The following is a 19793-nucleotide window of genomic DNA, read 5'->3' as shown; positions in this document are numbered from 1 at the left end:
ACACGGGTTGCAAAAAATAGGAGTTCTGAAAGGTTATTAAAGATTACGTTTTGTTTTCACCCCTCCCGGTAATGCCTTGCTGTCTCTTGTCTCCACCTTACTCTCTCCTCCATCAGGTCCTGCTCCTCTTTGGACTCTCTCCTCTTCCCTTTTTCACTCCCTGCTTTACTGTGTCTGCTCCTCTCTGTGCACACTAGACTCCTCTCCTACTTATCTCACTTTCTACTTGCGGTCTCTATGTTTTCTCCTCTTACTGACCTTGCTTGTCTCTCCTCCCCTCGGTTTGCACTCCCTCCTGCTCGTTGTGCACACTCCTCTCCATTCCCTCCTCCTCTGTATTCTCCTCTCTTTGCTGTCTCTCTCTTCTGTCTCTTCCTCTCCTTGCTGCCCGTCTCCTCTCCTAGCTTCCCTTTTCCATCATGCCAAGCACCTCTTTGCACTCCCTGCCTTACTGTGTCTGCACTCTGTGTACACTACGCTTCCTTCTCTCCTATTCATCTGTTTCCTCCTCTCATTGCTGTCTCTCTGTTTCCTCATCATACTTACCTTGCTGTCTTTCCTCCCCCATATACCCACTGCTCTCCACTGTCTCTCTGTCTTCTTTACCCTCTCCATCATGCCCTGCTCCTCTTTGCACTCTCTCCTCCCCTCTCTTTGCAATCCCTTCTCCTCTTTGTGCACCCTCCACGCCTACTCAACTGTGTCCTCCTCTCCTTGCTGTCTCCACTGACATTAAAATCCCCTCCCCCAGTGTTTCCTGGGTGAGTGAGAAGCCGCTCAGTCTATCAAAGAGGGGGATGTATATCGACCTTTATTTATATAGCACAGAGAGTGTACCAAGCGCTTTACAAAGACAATATAGTATAGGGATTTATAATAATACAATAAGTGCACCAAAGTCAGACAATAAGAAAGGAAATCCCTGCTTGAAGTGCAGATATTGTTCTTCACTTCCAATTTCAACTCCACAGACACTTCATATATGACACTTAAGATGTTATACAGCCAATGTGCATTCTCATTGGCTGTCCCTCGGTGAGTGACAGGCCGTACAGCCTATCAGAGGGGGAGGGATGTGCAACCTCACTGGCTGTCCCTGGGTGACAGACAGTTCAGCTTGTCACAGAGGGATATGCAGACATCCTTAGAGAAATATATATAAATATACATATATATATGAAAACAAAAAGAAGTGCAGACTCCATAGCGTAACTCAATATAAAACAATTTTAAAAAAAGTAAATTATCAGGACTTGCGCTCACAAGGGGAGGGTTAAAAACACGTCAGAGTATACAAACTCTACTGAAGGAGTCGCCCAAATGGCAGAATAGATGCAGGTAAGCAAGAAGATATCAGCAACTCGTCATTTTTCCCATGGTGGGAACCTCCGATGGGTGTTGAAATCACTATGAAGAGGTCCATTTGATTTGATCCACGGGAAACTGTCGCCAGATGAATTAGGAATAAGCCCAGCCTCACTCTATGTAACTGCTTCCACGTCAGCTGGTACAGGGCATCAGTGCATGTCCCTATGCGTTTCATCATGTGCGTAACTTCATCAGGGCTTAGTTGATTGGCTGCCAGCAATCGGGCGGGACAGGCTACGGGACCAAGAAAGTCATACCCGCTCTGGGATCGCAGACACAATAATGTCCCTAAAACTCCCAATAGGAGAAAGAGAAGAAGGACCATAGCAGGGAAGCATATACAGGAGAAGAAAACTAGATCACTCAGAGAGGTACCTGAGCCTAGTGGAACGTTCAATCTATCGTCTCACATATTAACCTACCATCAGACTTCGCTTCTGAAAAGGAGGCTTCACTATGCCCCCAGATCAAAACCTAAAGCTTTCGATTTGTTTGTGGACTTACAGTAACTAGTTTCATTCATAAATGGATGTTGAAAAATATTTTTCTATACATCATTCTAAAAACTTGATAACGCCACCCACATTCAATACTTGTGAACTCGAATTTATTGATAATTTCACTGAGCTTCTAGGTGAATCTGAACACAATATCTTTATCTTGTGGGAAAATGGAGTGACCATCAGAACATTAAATACAAGTGTGATGGTTCGTAAACAAACGTGAAGATTTTCTATCCATTTATAACTGCATTCCGATCCTAACTAATCATAGCTGTGGAGAAAAACTTAGCGGCAGATTGTGAGGAACTCTAATTTGCATGAAATACCATGCTTTTTCCCCACCAATAGCTATAAACTATTGCATGTGTGTGTGAAAAATTCCAATCACAATAGATGTTTGTACGTGCACCTCAGTAATGCTGTACTGGTTCTCACCTTTACAGGTTTATCCTCCACAGGAGATGAGGCTTTGTAACCAAGCTGCAACAACATGGCTTCTGCTGCATTTCGCTTTGCAGTCTTCTTGTTAGGACCTGTCCCTGTGGCAGTTTGATCTCCGACTTTGACCTTTTAAAAAGAGATGGTTTTTAAATGCAGATAAGAAGGATGCTAATTGTTATGCTAGTTTGTAGGTTTTAGTAACACAATTTATTTGATACTTCCAAAACTTACAACTTGCACATCATTATTATTTATCAAATATTTTACCAGGAGAGAGAGATACAGAGCATTATCTACAGTATGTAGCTTTCTAGTATGCCCCCCCCCCCCCCCAGCCGCCTTCCCCCGTGCCCCCCGAGCTTACCTCCCGCCCCAAGCAGCAGCCACGGGGATATCGGGGCAGGGGGGAGTGTCTGGCCAGCAAGGAAGCAGCACCCACCCGGTCAAGGTCAGTCAACCAACCACCCAGTTACTCTCACCCACCCAGTCACTCACCCACCCACTCACCCATCCAATCACTCACCCAGTCACTCACCCACCCACCCAGTCACTCACACACCCACCCAACTCACCCACCCACCCAGTTACTGAGTCAACAACCCACCCAGCAATCTCTCCTTTGGAAAGAGCCACTGAATAGAGCAAGAAGTGGGAATACAGTAGTAGGCTGGAGATATCCCATCTGTAAAATTAAATATGGATGACTTGCTGCTAGTTAGACTGACAGGGTGGTTGGCATCTGTTGACATAAACCCCAAAGCATACATTTTTTTCATGGGGTTAGTATCCCATTCTTTTGTGCCAATTTGGTATCAAACCATAAGTGCCAGAAGCTGAAGGGGTTAACCAGGTAGGTCTTTTGCCTTGCACCACACCGCTGTATTTGGTGCAAGCACTTCTGTATGACCAGCAATCATAATATAATCTGTGATCACAACACAGTGTTTTGAAACTCGTTCAAAACTGGAAGGGCTTGTCGAGCACAATTACAGTTTTAGGATGGTTAAATAAATAAATTAAAACCAGCCATCTCTTACATGTAGTCTTGCAGGCTAATTATTCAATGCAGATTATATGGTTTCTTGAGTAAAACATTATAACTATGTGGTATCCTGTGTCCTGTTGGTCTCAAGAACATGTATGTAACTACAGTATTACATCTTTGGGATCGCCTGGCTTAGGCGGTTATTATAGTAAGCGCGACGGCGTGTGCGATTTCGCGTGCTGCGCGAACAATGTGCAGCAGCTGGTACAGGTCGACCATAGTGCAGGCGAGCGCGATGCAGAGCGACCACGCGTCAGATTTTTCAAAAGACAAATTATTTAGTTTTTTTTCGCGAAGCGGTCACATCACGTGAGCGGTTTAGCCAATGAGGGCGAACCCACCTGGTGACGTGTCTACCACACTTCCCCATTGCCTCGTCGCGCGTGCGCCTACTATAATCTTAGTCTTACACTGCTGCACCTGTGTATCGCAGTGTTCACTCCGTTACACAAACACTCTCAGACATGTTTTGTTTGCCTTTATGCTTTAAAAGTTTAAAGGGTTAATTTCTTTTACAACAAAACAATTAGCTAGGAATTCTAATCTTGAAAAGAATCTACACCAAATTTTACAAAGCTGTTGCACCCCACTCTCTTTAATAATACATCTTTTTTCTTTTATATGGCGATACAGAAAATTGAACCAACATGCAGCAACATTCTATTAACTAACATTACACATCCATCATCTAAATGTAGACAGGTCCCCTCTGGCTCCCCAGACATTTGGTTCTCTCTCCCTTACCTGCGACAGCGTGAGGGCAGTTGCAGGGGCGATCGCGTCACCGGGGGCTCCCGGCGACATCCGCTACAGGGCGCCGCCATCTTGTGTGCGTTCGCGCATGCGCGGAAGCTCGCGCACGCGCAGTATAGCCCCAGAAGCGACACGACGGCCATTTCAGGGGGTGGGAAGAGGCTCTCCATAGTCAGGGATATCCCCCAGTTCGCACATGCGCAGTTAGCAGCGGCGGCGGCCATTACAGTTCGCGCACGCGGCCCCAATGTAAAAGAGGCCCCTAAGGGACTACAACTCCCAGCAGCATCTGGGGACTGCCCTTTCACCCCTATCACCTGCTGCATTGAAGCCAATAGGGTTTACAGATTCTCCTGTAGCAAAGGAGATACAATGTTGCGTGCTGGAGTCAGGAAGCCGACAGTGGAGCATGAGTGTGAGTGTCAGTATGAGCTGGGACACAGAGAGGGGAGGGTGTGTGTGTGCAGGGAGGAAAGTAGCCTCCTGCACTAGGCCAAAAGTCTCCCCTTAGGCCCCAGCTAGGTTCTACTCACCCCCAGCTTGTGGTTACTGCAGGGACTCCCCTGAGATAGGGACAGGGTCCTGTAGAACCTAGATAAATGAGGGTCCAGCCAGGAAACGTAACTATCCTGGCAATTGCTGTGAAGGTGAATTGCGTGAAGGTATAACATCCTCTGCGTTAGCAGAGATAAGAGACATTATAAAGGTGGATCACTCCAGTCGGGAGCCACCCACCGCGGAGGCGGATTCCTGTTCCTGCGTCCAACCCTTTGTGAAGATCTTTACACCCGGGCGCGGACGTATGCCCGGGCAGGTATCGTATTAAGTGCACCAACCAAACCGGTACATTAGGCGCTGATCCCGCCTATAGGTTCTGTATCTCTTAGTGGACTCGTGGGACTCTAGGTACATGGTGTTAGGGGAGGAATAAGGTGTGGGGGTTAAGGCACTGAGAAGACGGGTAGTTGTGCCTATGAGTGTCATAGAGGGACACTGTCAATGTCATATTTTTGATGTATGTTGTGTTATGTATTGTTTCCTATACAGTAAACTGTTCATATATATATATATACTTCGGTGTATGTGCTTACTGTGTATGTGGGTCCTGTGTAGGGAACATTCTACACTCCTAGAATCCTACACAGGTGGAGGCGCTGTAACTAAGATCGTTCCAGAGGATTCACCCCAGGCTCTCACTGGCGGAGGCTCAGACCTCCTGTGAGCCTAACAGGTATACTGCACCACACCTGGTAACATATAGGTTCCCCCTCACATTCACTCTATCTGCGATTGGGGGTGGGGGAATACCCGTTACATATACATTCACACACAGTATGCTGAATTTGGAGTCTTTTCCCTTCCTTTAGCTCCACCCTTTTGATAGATGTCACAGTGGGTTGATCAGGACCTTGCACAGGCAGATTGTCTACCCTGCTCTGTCCTTCACCTGACTGATTATCAGATAAGAAGCATCAGCAAAAGCTTGGAGGAAACACTTGTTTTAAATGCACTGACAATGTCAGGATCTCTGCTGAAAACTAATATGGCACAATTTTTTAGGACTTCTTAATTTTATATAGTGCAGAGTAAATGAGCACTTCAACTAATTTTATATACAACTTTGGTTTTATAAACTGGTTTGGAAGACACCTCAGTGATGAAGGTGTCATCTGGTAAATTCTGCTTCTTTCACAATGAAATGTGATAAATACATAGGCCATAAAACTTTAAAGATCTTTAATCGCCATAGATAAGGCATTAATCTTTCACATCTGGTGTGACAAATCAATTCGCTGCTAGCTCACAAAAAAGTAATGATTTCAGCTTGGATTTAAAGTCTAACCACTATCAAACGGCATTACCTCACAAGCAACGTCATCAGGTTTGTGTTTGGATTTATCGAACAGTCAATCAACACAAGCAACTGACCAGGCTTGTATTAACTGTATTTGCTGTTCATACAGCATGACAGATAAACTCCATAATCACTAGTACATTAATTCTACATTCACCTTTAACTTTGTGGGTGGAACTAATCAACACACAAGCAATTTTATTCTTAACCGTATTCCTGTGTTTCATTAAAATCTCACCCCCCAACCCTTCCCCCTCCCAAAATCATATGTAAATTGTAAAAGGTATGTCAAATAATCTGGATTTCTTGCAATTTTGGGAAGCAGATGATGAAATCAATGTGAGAAGATAGTGTCACACACAATATTATTTTTTGACAATCTAAATAATTCAACCCGATTGTGAAATCAATGTTATTTTGGAGAAACACATGAGTCATGATCACAGCCAGTTCTGCATGCTACAAGTCAAAGGATCTGACACATCTTCAGTACAAAATGAATCATTTAAATTCTACTGTTAATTAGTTTTTTGTTTGTTTTTAAGGAACTTTAACCAGTTAATGAAAGTAAATGGTGAGTTTTCATTTAATCTTTGACAAGATCTTGTGCTGAATTATAACATGGTTTTATTAACCTACCAGAGACAGCCCTGTGCACCTTACAGCCACTGAAACTTCTTGGTTATGTTCAAATTGGAGTGGTTGCAAGGTCCGCAAATAAATACTTTATTTAGTATTCTAGTAAGGGAATTCCATATTTTAGCATAACATCTCTCTGAAATTCTCCACCATCAGATTTCTCCAAATGTGAGGCCCAGAATAACATTTTGAAATTGGTTCTAACTGTTGGCATATCTTTCTGCAAGCCACCTCTTCAGGGTGTAAATATTAGTTTCCCATGAAGCGTAGTACTATTTTCAATGCAACTATGGAACGGAAGATTAATTCTTCGGTCTACTTTGCAACAAGGAGCGAAATAGTTGATTTAACTTGTTCGGACATCCAACATAGTGATTGGCATGGGAGACCAGACGATTTCACTGGGATCGCAATCACCAGACAGAACAAGGTTGAGCCAACAGGGAGTAATGCCAATGCTAAACACAGTTACAACTTATCGAGACAGGGGTTTACGTGGGACTCCTAGCTTACTGGGTACTTCCTGAGCGAGCTTACCTAGGAGTCCTGACGATCTCTCCGTCTCAAGATTTCCCAGTTAGAAGGGATCACGCGTCTCAGGTCACTATTCCTATTTCCAGTTGGTCTCTTGAAACAGAGACTAAGACTAGGTCCCTGCGTGGTCGCGGGCGCCTCTCACCAGCCCCTTACCTCCTCCCTAGCGGTCCCGTCTGACGACGCGTCACATGTTCCTACAGCGTCCTCAAGAGCCAAGAATGCGGTCTTGCACTCGGGAGACTAGGTCACAGAGCTGGGAAGCCTTTTCTTGGTTAGGTCTGTCAGGGGTTTGGCGATAGGAATGTACTGGGGCACGAATTTCTGGTAATACCTGGCTGCCCCCAAGAACTCAAGCACCTGCTTCTGCATATGGAGCCAGCCACCGGAGAATGGCCTCTACCTTAGCTGGCTCAGGCTTGAGCTGACACTGACCTACCCAATGTCCCAGATACTGCTCCTCGGGAGCGCATGGAGCGACTTTGAGGCTAAGTTGCCTGCAGTGACATGTTCCAAAACACCTTGGCTAACTTGGGGAAGAACCCAACAGTAGACAAGTATTGTATTGTATGTCTTTATTTATATAGCGCCATTAATGTACATAGCGCTTGTTGGTCATCCAGGGCCACAATGCCCTTTTGATGGCTGAGACCAATCAACCGACTCATAGCCAGTCCACAGCCAGAAGTCGAGATTCCAGCTCTAGCTTACCCCCAAGGTTCACCTGAAGTTCGCTGAAGCCAAAGAAGACATGGATGGGTACCTCGGGCCTTTGAAAAATTGTGCCACCTATACCGAATCTCCGAAGATGACTGGATAAAGTTTCTCTCCCCCCAGGTGAGTGGGAAAGCCGTGGAGGCCTATCAGGAGGTAGACATAGAGGTCACCATAGTCAAGTGAATCCTACTTGCTCGATACGTCATCACACCCAAGACGTACTGGGCCCAATTCCAGACTCTACATTGCGGTGCTCTGGACTCCCATGTGGAGTTTGTGTCCAAGCTGACCCACTACCTAAAGCGCTGGGTAGATTGGTGTGAGGTTACCACTTTCAAAGAGCTGCTGGATCTGTTCAGAAAGTGTAAGGAATCCGCTCCACGGTTTACTGGTTACCTTACCTTGCAGACCGGTGCAGTTCTGGAACAGCTTTCCTGAGGTTTGCTGCAGCCTGGATTCACTCAAAGCAATACACACTCCCTCTGGTATCTACTGCAGCTGTGCAGCCTTTCATTGCAAACTATACTTGCATTCACTCATTAGGGGCAGGACCTTCACACCCCCGCCGGGGATTGGCCCGCTGGCCTTTAAGTATTGCTTGCCCATAATGCTCCTTGCCGAGCATAGTCCTTACTGGATGTCTACTGTTTTGCCACAAGCTCTCGCTTGTTCCCCTTTGCTGATACCAGGTCACGTCCTGCGTCCTTCAGCTTCCTTCAAGCCGTTTGTTCTCCAATGCTGATTCCAGGTTACGTCCTGCATCCTTCAGCTCCCTTCAAGCCGCTTGTTCCCCTGTGCTGAAGCAGAGATTCGTTCCTGCGTCCTTCAGCCTCCTGGATTCCTGCACTAAGTAGTGGTTTCGTCCCTGCGTTCTGCAGTCTCCTGGATTCCTGCACTGTAGCGGAGGTTTCCCTGTATCTACAGCTTCCTGGTTCCTGGGGCCTACTCTTTCCCTAATATAGAGAGGCCGTGTCCTGGTTCCTGCGCTGAAACAGTGGATTCCCTTGCCCGCTCAGGACTTTTGCGCTGTAGCACTGGTGCACCCGTGCAGCAAGACGGTGTGCTATTCTGGTCTGCCTACCATCTCCTGTGACCAGCACCATGGGCCATGGTCGTCGCTCGCGCAAAGGCCAACCCCGCGCTCCTAAGCTGAAGCGGGTTTCTCCTATCTCCTTATTGCCGAACTCTTGCATGGACAATGTTTATCCTGACGTCTCCTGTTCTGACCCTGGCTTGTACAACGACGACGCTGTCTTCTCCAATCCTGATCCTGCGACATATGACTACGAACTGCGCAATCCGGATCAGCCTGCGCGGTCTCAGGTCGGAGCTTTTACAACCCCACCTCAGCCTCGCGGTCCGACCCTGGTTTGTGGCGAGCAGAACCCTGACAGAAAGGAACAGTTACTGCTCCACTGCCAACCCAAGATTAGTTGGGTGGGTCAAGGATTGCAAGCCAGTGACTGATGACGTGCAGCAGAGATTTTTTCTTGTCAGCCTGTCCGCATCTCTGTTGCCGAGGTCTGATGAGTTCTTCGACCTCTGGTTCATGCAACAAAAGTTCACCCAGCTGTAACCACTTGAACATATCACTGCCCTTCATACACTTTGGTCTTAGAAGAGATTTCCCCTTTACCCGATTTTCCTGGTCACCGATATTAAACTGTGCTTTTTATTCCAAAAACATAAATCCAAATCCTAAACTAATATGGCTGCTACGTCCTTCTGACTTAGTGGCATCAACTTATTTCACATAGCTGCACTGATCTTACCCTCCATAGTATACAGGGACAACAAATCTGTGCTTCTTGCTGCAGTTGGGGAAGTGAGAATAAACAGGAGTCGCTATGTGACACTAATAGCTAGGATACCATTATAAGGATGATACAGCTCCATGGGCAGCAAAAACAGATGCTAGATTTCAAGTTATAAAGCGTTATGTCCTACCTGTATAATTGTGTAGTCTTACAATAATATTCATTATTGACATTGTAGAATATAAAATAAATCAGATACATTACCTGCATAATGAACTCTCTCCTACGTTGGATTCCTCTTTCTGAAAGTAATATGTATTCCGGTTCCTTCTCCTTTTTAGCCTGTTGGATTTGAGCCAAGCGACTAATTGGATTCATTCCCTGACCATATTCTGGTGAAGCCTAAAAGGTATAAAAATAACATTATATATATATAGGTACCAGAAATATCATTGCGGAGGCATTCATTCTGCAGTGGATCGATAAGGGCTGAAAATGGTGATTATATATACATACACACATACACAAATACTCTGAATTATTACAAAAGATTATATTTTCTGCAACTAGAATTGGAAACAACTTTCCTAAATTAAGCAAGAATTCATTCTCGAACAAACCTCTGTACATTAAGGTCTGTGACTAACACACACACACACACACACACACACACTAACACACACACACACACACACACACACACACACACACACACACACACACACACACACACACACACACACACACACACAGTAAAATGCCACAAGCAAATGTTTTTCAGAAACATCTTCATAAATAGAAGAAATGTATGTCAATAAATAATCCTGTGACATTGAGCATTTTGCAGCTATTTATTTCAGTAGTTAGCAAACAAACACAGGGTAAGCAACAGCATTAAAAGATCTTCAGGTCTAAAATATATAGCAGGATACAGATTCTCACAATGAAGAAGTTTATTTATGACATTTTCAGCACTTTGTACCAATTGAGTGCTAAGACTATACGCGGCTATTGAAGATTCCCAGGTCAACAGACAATACAAGCAAGGTTGTGAACAGATAAAGGTAAGGAAATGCAATGGGTAAGCATACAGCTAGTCTAAAAAAAAAAAAACAATATATACACTGCAAAGCACTCTACCAAATAAAATCTATAAATCACCCAGTGATCATATGGCTGTGCTCAATAATACCTATCTGATGAATGTTTAGCAGTGACAACAATAATGGTAAATACCCATTATACTGCATATATTCAACACATTTTATTGTTGCAAAAAAATGTCTGCTGCCTTGAAAACTCACAGATTTTCTCAAAATCCGTGGCCCCTGAGGAAGCAACAGGAAGTAGTGGTGAAACACATAGGGTTTAGTCTAAGTAGCTGTTTGCTGAGCACCATCAGTTTTTCGTGACGCTAACCAAAGTTCCCGTTGAGACCGCGACATCAGCAGGCAGCGCGAGAGAAACGTGGTGCCCGACCATGAGGGAGAAGAGGTGGAGAGAAACGCTAGCTGACTTGAATCGAACTCACCAGCTGCTCAGTCCTCAACGCTATGGTATTTAGCCATAATACCAAATGGCTAAAAAAACAGGGAATGTGTGTGTGATATCTGTTTTTATTGTTGTGGAATACATATTTTTAACGTATTGCACTATATATATATATATATATAATATCGGTAATATCGTTGACCAGGAAAATCGGGTAAAGGGGAAATCTCTTCTAAGACCAAAGTGTATGAAGGGCAGTGATATGTTCAAGTGGTTACAGCTGGGTGAACTTTTGTTGCGTGAACCAGAGGTTGAAGAACTCATATATATGTATTACATATATGGGGATCAGATCTACAAGCAACTAAGACAAGTATCTAAATCAAGACACAGAAATTGTGAGTGGAAAATCAGGAGATTACATTGAAAGCTATGCCTGTATTAGATATACTGTGCAATGTTTTCTTTCTATCTCTTCCCCATGCATGGAAACCAAGGAGCCAGACGAAACAGTGTACTGTATTTGTCTACACTAACTTCCATTATCGAAAAGCATCCTACGCCAAGCAGAATGACAATATTCAAACCATACAGCTAGTCTCAATGCAATAATACACACAGCCAAAATATGTTCTATAAGCATATGTTCAGAGAAATACTGTCAGTCAAAAAGAAAACCGCCAAAAGTATTTTAAAGTGATTTTTTTAAATTTGTTTCTAAACATGGTGAATTGACTTGGAAGGGGGTTTCTACTAGTATGTATGATGGTAGGAATTGGATTACCTTGGTTTATGTTCAACAAGACTTTGCACAGAAAAAAACAAGTACCTCTCCTCCCATACATTCAAAGGCCCTGAAGAAAAGTGTTTTGTGCCCAATTTCCAAAGAAAAAAAAACAGCCAAATATTTGCCGTAGCAATGGTTACATTTATTGAACGAAGTCAATTAGATTGTTAAATTATTTACAAAATGTTTTTGTTTGCTTACAAGGGATTACAACTTTAACATTCTAGCTCCTAACTTTGGCTACAACACATAAAACTATCTTCTTTGGAACATATCTACAAAATGACGATAAGCTTTAGCACGCCTTCACTCCCATTCACTTGATCACTTGAATGGCAGTAAAGACCATCCTTTTGTGGATCTGGACCAAAGGAGGTCGTTTAATGGGTTGTAGCCAAGGCGTGCTAAAGCTTAGCACCTTTTGAGGATGTGGGCCTTTGTCCCTTATCTTGTTCTTCAGAAGTGTTTTAGAAAAAATATCACATGTTGAGTTTAAGTACAATCTCACTGGGTTATCTCATTAGTTCTCTTGGCTTCAACTATTTACAGAGACGACACTCAGATTTGTTTTTCAGTCATAGACTGATCCACTTAAGTCCAGTGGTAGCAATCTCTTCCATTATGTCCATCTGTCAACATAAAATCAATATGTTGTCTGCACTAAAACCACATGCCAATGCTCGTTCAGCCGTCATCACAACTGACAGCCATGTCATTTATCCTGGTCTTCAAACACACTGCTGAAGTGTTGCTTGTTTCTTACCTGCAATTACATCGGAGCGGTTCTTCCCCTTTATATGATGCACGTTTTTCCTCTCTACAAATTAAAATTGCGCAAAATTCTTAAGCCTTTTCCATGTTATCTTTTTTTCTAGAATATATTTATTTCAAAACATTTTTTAACAAATGTTGCAAAATGTCCAATACGTCAATTATGTAAATCTACAGAAATTCACCAAACTTTATGAAAATTGGTGTTACAAAACATGTAATGGTTAATGTTACTGGCTCCATTGGTTCTAGAGGGAAACTTTAAGATATACAGCACATCGCAATTAGTAATATATACTTTTGATTCATATTAGCACTTTATTATATTATTTCTGGTTGTCCAGATTTGATGTTTAATCAATGTAGTCGACAATCAACTTTAATTTACAACTTTCAGTAAGATATCTGGAGATTGAGCTGTCCATGAAGATCACAAGTTGTATTTGCAAAAATCTTCCCTATTAACTTTTTTCTTTCTTGTATTGGCAAGAATTAATACATAATCCCCACCATGTATTGAAAAACAAACAACAAACACATTTGTTTCATGGTCTTTGTCACAAGAAGCCTCCCACTGCATTAAAAAAAAAAAAAAAATTTTTATATATATATATATATATATATACTGAGTTAAGTTATGGTGAGTAAAAAAAGTGACAAAAACCCTCCACAGGAAAGCAAATATGCAAATATAGCTGTATGCTCATCTGCATGTCTTAGGCAGGTCTGCAACCCCGCCTTTCCCCATTATCACCCAGCATACAGCACTTCCACTGCAGCAAGGGATTCTGGGAAATGACATGCAAATGAGCACACAGTGTCACTTTTTGCCTCAATAACCATTTTTAACATGGTTCCCTATAGGCTTAAGCTTGCTGCATGGTCACAGCTTTGAGCACAGCCAGGGTTAAGGTGCATACCCAGAAAACCACCCACAGACAGCTGTTTCGACCTTGATGGGTCTCATCAGTGTGGGGTTGATTTTACTGGGATGCAAGAGAGGCTTATGGGATAGGCCAAACCATAATACTGAGTTAAGTTATGGTGAGTAAAAAAAGTGACAAAAACCCTCCACAGGAAAGCAAATATGCAAATATAGCTGTATGCTCATCTGCATGTCTTAGGCAGGTCTGCAACCCCGCCTTTCCCCATTATCACCCAGCATACAGCACTTCCACTGCAGCAAGGGATTCTGGGAAATGACATGCAAATGAGCACACAGTGTCACTTTTTGCCTCAATAACCATTTAACCCTGGCTGTGCTCAAAGCTGTGACCATGCAGCAAGCTTAAGCCTATAGGGAACCATGTTAAAAATGGTTATTGAGGCAAAAAGTGACACTGTGTGCTCATTTGCATGTCATTTCCCAGAATCCCTTGCTGCAGTGGAAGTGCTGTATGCTGGGTGATAATGGGGAAAGGCGGGGTTGCAGACCTGCCTAAGACATGCAGATGAGCATACAGCTATATTTGCATATATATATATATATATATATATATATATATATATATATAGTTAAGTTGAGGTGTAACCCTCCACAGCAAAGCATATAGCAAATGGAAATATTCCTATATGCTCATTTGCATGTGCATGTCTAATATTTCCATTTGCTATATATATATCCTATCAAAATGTTATGTGAGGGGGGTTCACAACTTTTCCAGTGGAAGACAATATTAATTATACCTACAGCAAGCAAATATAATTCAGTAATTACTGGTACTTTTACCTTTCCAATGTTTAATCCTTTCCCTGTTTTCAAACAGCAAATTTGCTGAAAAATGTACTCTAGTTAACACTGCAGACATGTTAAATATTGAAACCAAAATCCATGTTTTATAATAAAGCCCAAATCTAATATATATATAATATAATTATATATATATATATATATAATATATATTTTTTCAATTTTGAAAGGTGAAATGTATGAACACATTGATTTGGATAGAAATATGGAGTGAACATCAATGTAATTTTGTTTATATATATATATATATATATATATATATATATATATATATATATATATATATATATATATATAAACAAAATTACATTGATGTTCACTCCATATTTCTATCCAAATCAATGTGTTCATACATTTCACCTTTCAAAATTGAAAAAATATATATGTTATCTTATAGAAATCCTTTTTGCCAATTGAACAAATTATTTTAATGTTATGCTGTGATGTTCCTTAGTTCACACTAGCCCATGATACAGTAAAAAATTTATCTGCAGGACAGAATAAAAAATTTTTAAAAAGTAGTAACTAACACAATATTTTATAATTTTCTACAAATTAGTTATTTGAATATGCCGGAATAAATGAGATTGTGGTAACGGTTCTTTTAATGTTTTAAAAGTCTTCAATACGTTTTCCTCTGTGTTGTAAAAATTACCTATCCATCCCCAATAGTTTCCATTACAAAAATGTTTTCTGCTGAATTTGGAGAAAGACTGTGTGGTCCGAAGCAAGCGCGAATAATTTTCAACATACCTTCCACGCATGTACTGTACACATTACACTGGGGTTATATTTAATAGATAATCGCAATTTAAGGTTTCCCCTCTTTCCATATACATTTCAGGAAGGATCTTTTATAGCTTCAATGTTTAAGTAGCATATGAATTATTTGTAATGGGTAAAAAGTTTTGACAAAAGGTACCTTTTTATGATATTTGCCAGGTTCTAAATGTATGCCTAAATCTTACATTGGTTTGACAGCCCAATTCCATGAGAACCCTACACCACCATCGGGTTCTACCGTAGCTCATCATAAATGGTAATAGCTTCAGTTTTTGAGGGATTGATTTTTGAGGGATTGATTTTAAAGCAGCCGTCTGTGCTGATCGCCATTTTTTAATTACTTACTTTAGCCATTTAGGTGACCCAGGATGTAGCCACTATGTCATTGGAACTGGCACACCAGGAGCCCCATGACGTAGTGTAGTGCCGTCTTAACGCATGGGCACGCTGGGCAGTTGCTCGGGGGCCCCACGAGCATAGGGGCCCCATGCTAATCTATGCACAGACCAGAATTTAACACTAATTTTCCGATCACCCGCCTCAACATTCAAATCTCCCGCTAACTCGGTAGAAGGAGAAAAATTACGACTTGTAGCGGAGAGTTGGCATGTCTGCATTCGCGAGAGAAATGTTGCCGTTTTTATTGCTTGCAATGTTATGGAAGCAGAATATTGTAATGGATTCGAGAGAGGCATTTAATGGCGTACATTTTTATTCCTGTGAGTCGTTGTGTAGGCAGGGCCCAGTGCACTGCTTTGCCCGGGGGCCTATAATGCTGTTAAGATGGCCCTGACGTAGTGGCTACAGTATGTCATGCCCTTCGAGTGCGCGTTTTCCAGAGAAGATTGCGTTCTGTGCTGAACGCAATCTGAAATGCAGGGAGATGGAAGATGACTTTCCAATCACTTGAGTGCTCGGAGTAATCACATGATTGTGTTTTGCTGGGAGGTGGGGGGGGGGGGGGGTCGAGCACTCTGGTGCAGCGGCCCCGCCAGCAACCAAAAGAGTTAAGAGATTTCGTCTTGTCCTTTCCAATGCAATGTTCAGGGAATGCAAGCGTATGAAATATTAACTGCCCGGATGGTTAAAATGGAGCTTTCTCCAGAGACAGTGCAATCTGAAAGAAAAAAAAGAAATTGCTAAATGTCCTTTTTTTGTTTTTTAAATAGATGGTTTTATTTTAGGTAGTAGGGAAACTTAACCCTTTGAGTGCCGGAGGGGCAGCAGCACCATAGTACGAAGGTCCCTCTGGCAACGGGCAGTCACGTAACTTTGGAGGCCCTTAACATGGAAACGGAAGAGGAGTCCAGATATCATGTTGTGCTCTTCATGGGAACGCAGAAATTGATTTAAGCTAAAAGACTTTCCTTTGACAAGATGTAGCCACCTGAAGCGCCCCAGCCAGTCATGAAGCCCTGGCATTCCAGACCATGATGTACTGGAGTGACTACATCTTGGGTCACCCAAAGGCTTAACATCGTTTAGTTCCATACCTGCTTTTTCATTTTTTTTTTTTTATTATTGTTAGTTTCTTTGTGATATCTTCCTTACATGGTCCCTCACTCACAACTGCTTTCGAAATCACACAAAAAAAGCGTGCTGGTTATAATTAACATTATTTTCAATTAAAAAAACATAGTTGGTAATCTCTCTCTTTCCAGCTAATTATTAAGCCATATTAGTGAATTGTTTGATATTAATATATCTTAATGCTGGGAAAGGGAAATTGTATTTGGACGCAAGGAACTAAATTAAAAAGTACAACAGACGACAGAGAAGCCCAATGCTACATCCAGCATGACAGAAATACACAGTAAAATACTTATATATTCTCTTGAAATAGGGTCATTTAGTTTAACCCTTTGGCCAAAGCGTTGTAAGCTTGCGAGCCACGTCAAGGCAGACACCTGTTCGCAAGTCCTAACACTACCAGATAAAATACTAATACTGTACTAATTTACCTCTATTAGGATTAAAATCCCACGCTCAATAGCACTCCATTTTGACACATATACATATATATATATTTTGTGGGGGCTCAGGGGTTCCCAAAAGAGCTTACTGGGGTTCTGTGTTAAATTAAAAAGTAGTCTATTCTGGAAAAAGTACAACAAACAGGAGTGTAAAAAGTAAACTGCTTTTCATCAGGATATATTCATCCCTAGGAATCTACCAAACTAAACTGTTAAATATTTTTGCACATTTATTTATATGCTGGCACGACTTATCTAACAGGGGATCTTAAGCTGAATTTAAATCTCCGCCTGGTATTGAACTTTCTTTGCTTTTTATTTAATGCCAAATTAAGTCACCGGATGAAAAACAATATAGCATTTTGATAATTTGAAGAATATTTATTACAAATTATGTTATTAATTCAATATATTTTCACAATGGCTATAATTATTCAAGCCTCATCTTCACTTTGTTATATCAACTCAAAGGAATATTCTTATTGAACAAATAAAAATAAATAAAAAAACCTGGTTCTTTTCCTATTTGCTGGTAAAAATGCATGTTGTAACTGCCCCCTGCATAATGTTCTATCCGCAGAATGATCTAAGTGAGTTTCCTGCCATGTCTGTGTTAAAACATTTCAAGGTGCTTTATGTATGTATGTCTTTATTTATATAGCGCTTCACAGCAGTAATACACGTGACAATCATATAAATAACAAATAATACAAAACAGATCATGGGAATAAGTGCTTCAGACATAAAAGTAACATTTCGGAAGAGCAGTCTCTGCTCCGAGGAGCTTACAATCTAATTGGTAGGTAGGAAGAACGTACAGAGACAGTAGGAGGAAATTCTGGTAAGTGCGTCTGCAGGGGGCCAAGCTTTATGTATCATGCGTCCAGTATTATCCACGGTGCTACTCATATGCTTCTATAAGGGTGTCTTAAGGTGGTCTTTAGTATCTTTCTTCTTTTAATTGGAGAATTCAGCCCTATTACATTCCACAAAATTACGTGTACTTTCATGGAGTTAAAATACATTTACAGTACATGTAGTGACTAAATTATAGTACAATTTGCAGGACCCTTATTCAAAGTTTCTCGACTGGGAGACAGGTTAGCTAGTCTAATTCCCCTTTAATTGGATCATCCAATCAAGTTGAGTGACAATGCTCCAGGTTTTTTTTTGTTTGTTTTTTTTACATTGTTCATGCCAATAAAAACAGTAATAATAGAAACTTTATAAAACTTGCAACTACAACCCCGTACATGTTGTTAAATTATAACTTTTCCCAAGAACGCGCAACTTTAAGAATCGTAGGCTGATTATCTTTACTTCAAATCCACCCATTCCTTTGTGCATTAAATAGATATTTTAAGGCATGAAAAGGAGTTTGTAATAATTATCAAGAGTTGCTTTGGCACTGAAGTGGTTAACTGGCAGTGATGCTTTCTTTACTACAGAAAGGTACAAATATGTATGCAATGGGTCAAATCAAGTATTTTATGCTATTTACACAAGTACTATTTTCTATGATGGAGAACCCCAGGGTTCTCTTCGGTTGGCATTACGCAGGTGACATTTCCTCTGAGCTTAGATTCAATTCCAGTACTAGAATTTCTACAAAAATGCTGAAATGCAAAAAGTTGGAAATCAGGACAAAAAAGTGCAAAGTATTTAAATGAACCTTCATTTTCTTTACTTATTTTAAAACCTTTAAAAAATAATAATTCAATTCAAGCATTACCCTCTTGTATGGTATAAGAAAATATTATAAAGTAAAATCAGAGCACAGTATAGATGATATGGAGTATAAGGAGGCAAAAAAACTAACTCATTTAAAGAGGCAATCAAAGCAGCTTAAATAAATAAAAAATAATACATATTTTTTTTTTAGTTTACTATATGCAGCATTTGAATTACATACGCTGCCAAACGATTGGTTCTCCCGTGATCGAATAGTAAAATACTGCTGGGCAGGGTTCACCAAATGGCTGCCTTTCAGTTTCTAATCAATCCTTCAGTCAGTGTAAAGCTGCGCTTATAGTGCCGGTGACGTCGCGTCAAAACAAATGCATTGCCGCCGTCGCGTGTGCTTATAGTAAGTGCGACGGAGCGGCGGCTTGGTCGCGATCGCTGGAAGTCATCTCAATTTGATTTTTCCAGCGACCGCAGCCTGACGTCGCCGTCACTATAAGCGCAGCCTAACTCAGCCGCTATAATGTATTCTTATATTACTAAGGTAACATTATCTATTTTTACAGTTTACAGCTCAAACTGCTGGGAATATTGGCAACAAATTATCACAAATAGGAAACGTTTACAAAGATCTTGCACTGCTGGGTCGGTGACTAAAGCCTGCTATAGAAACCAAACGAAGCTCAGTATATTAAAATTCATTAAAAATGGCACGAAGAGTCAAATTTTAAAATAAAAAAAAAACATAGCAAGTATTATCTAATACTACAAAACTGTTTTTTTGTTGTTTTTTTTTAAACCACACATGTAGGATATTGCTTGGATTGCTCCATTAAGCACTTGAATTCTGGATATACCTGCAAAGGGTACAATGTAAATCCCTTCAGCAATTAAATAATTAAAAGCCACAGGGAGCTTCAACTGGATACTGTGGCGTACCAAG

The 19793-nt window shown here is 41.3% G+C and overlaps 1 protein-coding gene across 15 annotated transcripts in view; it reads right to left on the bottom strand.

The window, feature by feature from the left end:
• The window catches only part of STAU2 (staufen double-stranded RNA binding protein 2), a 414157-nt gene that overhangs the window by 195051 nt on the left and 199313 nt on the right, over positions 1 to 19793 (bottom strand). For 14 of the 15 annotated variants that reach the window (XR_012797298.1, XM_075583378.1, XM_075583368.1 and 11 more), the window contains 2 exons: positions 9877 to 10014; positions 2307 to 2438 (listed from right to left, as the gene is read on the bottom strand). Coding sequence is in view for 14 of the 15 variants with exons in the window: in XM_075583378.1 (XP_075439493.1) it covers positions 2307 to 2438; positions 9877 to 10014 (270 nt within the window). In the remaining variant the exon portion in view is untranslated. The remainder of the gene's footprint in view (positions 1 to 2306; positions 2439 to 9876; positions 10015 to 19793) is intronic. The other variant, XM_075583406.1, reaches the window with a different exon arrangement.

This window comes from Ascaphus truei, chromosome 2 (assembly GCF_040206685.1).
Source record: "Ascaphus truei isolate aAscTru1 chromosome 2, aAscTru1.hap1, whole genome shotgun sequence".
Lineage (NCBI taxonomy): Eukaryota > Metazoa > Chordata > Amphibia > Anura > Ascaphidae > Ascaphus > Ascaphus truei.
The sequence above is the reverse complement of the archived record's forward strand: the minus strand, read 5'-3'. Positions and strand labels throughout refer to the sequence as shown.